The 5,219-nt window shown below is 46.3% G+C and overlaps 1 protein-coding gene across 1 annotated transcript; it reads right to left on the reverse strand.

The window, feature by feature from the left end:
* Positions 1-227: 227 nt before the first annotated feature.
* On the reverse strand, positions 228-3,792 carry LOC123150874 (zinc finger protein ZOP1). Its single transcript, XM_044570691.1, has 5 exons — positions 3,571-3,792; positions 2,447-2,647; positions 2,139-2,220; positions 1,043-1,138; positions 228-926 (listed from the first exon to the last, which is right to left on the reverse strand). The coding sequence occupies exons 1-5, from the start codon at positions 3,577-3,579 to the stop codon at positions 580-582; spliced, it is 735 nt and encodes a 244-aa protein (XP_044426626.1). The 5' UTR covers positions 3,580-3,792; the 3' UTR covers positions 228-579.
* Positions 3,793-5,219: the final 1,427 nt, after the last annotated feature.

A 5,219-nucleotide genomic window follows, 5' to 3' on the forward strand; every position in this document is an offset into this window, starting at 1 on the left:
AGGCCAAACCAACCAGCGAACGTGCCTGGCTCTGGCTTGTCCCGCCAAAGTAGATTGGACCAGCAAGAACCAACGAGAGGGCACCCAAGGTTTGCCGTTTCCACACACACGTTCACTCTAGCTGACTCGGGGCCGTCTGCTGCACGCAGGGTTCTCCGCAGGCCACTTGTATGTCAGGACCTCATCAAAAAAGAGAGGGAAACTAACCAAAGGGACAGGAAACAAGATAATCACAACTTAAATGAACTGATGATGTAGGGCAGCGCTAACATCGGCCATCCGCCTCAGTTGTCGGCATTATTATATCATGCGTGCAATCCATTGGGAAAACACAAGACGAGAGATGATGATCGATGGGCTGATCATTTACATGTTTCGCACAAAGGGGAACCTGTGGCTGATTTAGGAACTTTTGACGAGGTATTGTACAATGCATACATGTGTCGCTGACGCTCAAGAGCTCGGGACTCTTGGCGCTGGTACTCCCCGCCTTTTCTTTCAGAACAATTCCATCCATTAGCATTTCCACGGTTTTAGCGCAACTCGGTGCGCCCCAGTGAGCTTGGGGGCATTGAAACCTCAGTACGTCTTGTACAATCCCATGAGAGGCTTCTCCCTGTCCTCCACTCTTTTCCGAGCTGCCTCCCGCGCTCTGAGTGCCGCCTCCTCCTCCTTCGAGACCACCTTGGGCTTCTTGGTGTCCTCTCTTTTTCTCTTGTTGGCGGCAAGAGCTGACGGAGCACCCTTCACAGCTCTCATCGGGTTCAGTGGTTTCTTCACAACCACACCTGGGGTTGGCCCTCCTTTAATACCGGCGACAGGCCCGCCTCCACTAGGTGTTTTTGGTTGCGAAGTCGAGGATTGCGCAAGATTGGTTCTTGAGGTTTCCGCCCACTTGTATGCCTCTTCCTGGGTGACCCATTTGCCTGCTCAACAAAATAACAAACAAGCATAAAAATAAATTATAAAGAATAACCATTCTACAAGGCATGAGGCAAATGAATTCGAAATCCAGATATGTGCGCCTGGTTAACAAGAGTACCTAATCCATCGGAATAATAGAAACCAGAGTTCGAGTCGTAGTAAAGTCCAGTGGCTTGATCATAATAATATCCTGAAGTTGAGTCAAATACCCATCCTGCACATACATATTTCAAACATGTTAACCAACACAGTAAAGACATTCAGTGTAAAAAAAAGACATTCAAAATAACATCAATACAATGTCTTAGTAAAAAGCATGATCAGATGGTACATCAGTCTATGCAGAGTATACTTATAATTCATACTAGGGATATTCCAGACACAAGGTTCATATTGAAATGGTATTACTAACAATAGCTAACAAAGGAGCGCCTAGGCGGGTGTTCAAGTGCGACTAGGTTCCAGGCGATAGCAGAACGCCTAGCGCTTAATCTGCACATAAGCGTGCACTTTGGTCAGATAAACGCAAGGCAGTGGCAAAATGCATAATTAACGCCTAGCACTTTTTAGAACTATGTTACTAACATATAGTCTTTGCTATCCAGTACTAAAGCAAAAATATGTGGTTCCTGGTAGAACTAGAATTCATATATTAGCTAGGCAGATACCATGTACAGAAGAATATGAACGCTAAATTCTTGGACAAGAGGACAATTTGCTGAGTCAATGTTGTCTGTCTTAAGATATTTTGTTGACCATATTTTTGTCCTATCATATAAGAATTTGTTGACACGTTTTCCTCACGTAGGGGCATTTGGCTTATACAGGAATAAAAGCAAGCAGGATATAGTTTTGAACCAGATACTCCCTCCGTCCCATAATATAATAGTGTCAAAAACGCTCTTATATTATGGGACAGGGAGAGTATATTTGAATGGGTGATTTAAGCATAAGAAAAAAGTGGACTTGGAAAACTGACGATACATAACAGGTTATTTCTTGGTTCAGCAATCACATTGTCCTGCTGTGATGTGGCCGTCAGGCTCGGAACTAAGCAAGTGAACAACTAAAATCAGTAGGAGAAAAGTCAGCAAGGTAATGAAAGCTCAAGGGTGAAAAAGGGAGAAGCTAATAATAGATCGAGGTCGAATTTGTGCTATACAAATCAAAGATGACTATGCACGCAATGGGAAATAAAGGATGCAGAACCAAACCTTCTCCAGGTGCCGCAGAACTGTCACCATCAGTGTTTCTCTGATTATTCTCTAAATCTTTCTGGTAACTCTTTTTAGCTTTCTGCAGGGGAAAAAATGAAAATATAATCAGGAACGCCACCCCCATAACTCAGGAAAAAAATGTAACAAGAGATGATGTAAAGCTAGAAAGAAAAGCCTACATGTTATAACAATCTAGCACCGTTTCCATTTGCAAATCTAGTTTATGTGAGATATGTATGTTACGGCTGGACTTAACTGATGGATAGCAATACTACACAGAAAAATGCAGTGAATTACGAACTTACAGCCTCTATCAGTTGGAGAGCTTTTGCTGCTTGTTGCTGCTCCTTTTCCTTGGCAGCGCCATCCTTTTGCATCGTAGACAATCTTTGGGTGACATTGTCCTTGTGGCGTTTGCCGAGTTCATGCGTTCTGATGCTGAAGGGATTGTTCGATATGAAGATTTTGCACAGGTCGCACCATTTGTTTCCTTGGCTCACCCAGTACTGAAAAACAATAGAGGACAAGTTATTAGTCCCCAAACTTAACTTGAAGAACTGGATGTCCAAGACCATGACAGAGCTTATACAGAACAGCCTGTAGAATATTGCAGATGATTTTTCTAAGGCAAAAGGAACTCTCTCTGTTTCTACCAAAAGACGAACATCGCACAATATCGGCACGACACCAGGATGTATTGGCACTCCCACCCACTAACCTCAACTTGAACTTGTTACAAATTTCCCTGTCTTAACCTAGGACGCATGAAGTGCCTAACAATCTGTAGTTCTGCGTCCCCAAGCTACACTTTCCAACAGTTAACTTGAAGAGTTATTAGTCCCCAAACTTGACTTGAAGAGTTGATGTCCAAGACCATAACAGAGCTTATACAGAACAGCCTGTAGAATATTTCTAACAAAGGCAAAAGGAACTCTCGCTATTTCTAACAAAAGACGAACATCACACGATATCAGCACAACAGCAGGATGCCCACCAATCCCCACTTGAACTTGCTACAAATTTCCCAGTCCTCAAAATCTAGTAGGATGCATAAGTGCCGCCATGGGCCTAACAATCTGTACTTCCGCGTCCCCAAGCTACACTTTTCAACCACTCCGCCTCATTGAACCGTCCAAGACATGCACAAGCAAGCGAGCCTAACCCTAATTCCGCTTACCGGGAGTCTATCAAACCCTAATTTTCCCAGACCCGCGAACAGGGAGCCAGGCCGCGCGAGGCCCCGGGTCATCATCAGCAGCTAGCTAGCTAGCCAAAGTAAGATCTCGATGCCAAAAACACCGGCCGCGGTAACAATCGCGGGACGCACCGGGCCACGCCCCAAATCTGCGCGCGTGAATCGGCCGCGCAGCCGCGGATGGGGCAACGCGCGGCCTCGGATTTCGAAGGGGGGAGGGAGATGGGGGAGTACCTCAGTCATGGCGGGCAGATGCTCCGCGCGGTCGGGTCGTGGGGCTTCGCCTCCTGCGGCGGCGGATCACCGGAGCGGACGGGCGGGGGTTTGATTCTGGCGTAGGGTGGGCGGAGCGGGCGGTCGGTCGGGGTTCGGGGAGGAGGCGCTCGAGAGTCGAGAGGTTGTTCTGCGCGACGGGTTGGCTTTGGACTTCCGGGTTTAGTTCAGACTTCAGACTTCAGAGTGACGCTCGTGTCGTGTGGGACGAAACCGGAACGGACACGAGCAACAGTGCGGAATAACTCCATGCTCGTAATTCATTTATACAATGTGTAGTGTATGTGTATATATGTACTCCCTCCGTTCCAAAATATAAATAAACCATTTCTAAGTTCCAGCCTATGCATTACAAGCAAAATATGTGAATCTACACTCTAAAATATGTTTATATACATCTATATATAGTCTGTGTTAACATTTTAAAAAGGCTTATATTTTAAAAGGAGAGAGTATATTTAAATATAAACCCTAAAATAGCAGAACAAATGTATTCATCAAACAGGCACGAAGAACAACGAAATAATCCAAAAAAATCTAAAAGTAACAGAAATTACATCCATGCTCATAGACCGCCTAGCTAGCGACGAATAGAAGCATCGAAGCGAGCCGAATGTGTGACATCATCATTGCCCGTCCCTTCCCGGAGTTGGACAAATCTTGTTGTAGTGAACGTTTCGAAAAATCATCGTGTTAAGGCATCAAAGGACCAGCGCACTAAAGCAGCAACTATCGCCGATGAAGAGAAGCACGGATTCAAATGATTCAATCTTAGACACATGATGCTACAGAGACCAATGTTGTGTCTGGTAGGTCACATAGAGCCCAACTAGCCCCACGCGGGGAAGAATTTGATCTATTTGGTTGCCCGCATACACTATTTGACCCGCATAGCACGAATTTTAAAGCACCACACAGCCAGGCCTGCTAGGTGATAGCCTGCAAGGGCACGGGGTTTAGTTGTAGCCTCTTTGAAGTAAGAGTATCCATCCCATAGGGAGCATAGGAATCAGACTTTTGCCTCTTGTAGAGAATTATGTATTATTGTGTTGGTGAACGTAGTAATTTTAAAAAAAAATCCTATGCACACGCAAGATCATGGTGATGCATAGCAACGAGAGGGGAGAGTGTAATCTACGTACCCTCGTAGACCGAAAGCGGAAGCGTTAGCACAACGCGGTTGATATAGTCATACGTCTTCACGATCCGACCGATCAAGTACAGAACGTACGGCACCTCCGAGTTCAGCACACGTTCAGCCCGATGACGTCCCTCGAACTCCGATCCAGCCGAGTGTCGAGGGAGAGTTTCGTCAGCACGACGGCGTGGTGATGATGTTGATGTTCTACCGACGCAGGGCTTCGCCTAAGCACCGCTAGAGTATTATCGAGGTGGAGTATGGTGGAGGGGGGCACCGCGCACGGCTAAGAGATCAATGATCAATTGTTGTGTCTTTAGGGTGCCCCCTACCCCCGTATATAAAGGAGCAAGGGGGAGGCCGGCCGGCCCTCTATGGCGCGCCCCCCAAGAGGGGAATCCTACTAGGACTCCAAGTCCTAGTAGGTTTCCACCAAAAGGGAGAGAGGGGGAAGGAAGGAGAGGGAGAAGGA

Source organism: Triticum aestivum, chromosome 7A (assembly GCF_018294505.1).
Source record: "Triticum aestivum cultivar Chinese Spring chromosome 7A, IWGSC CS RefSeq v2.1, whole genome shotgun sequence".
NCBI classification, from domain to species: domain Eukaryota; kingdom Viridiplantae; phylum Streptophyta; class Magnoliopsida; order Poales; family Poaceae; genus Triticum; species Triticum aestivum.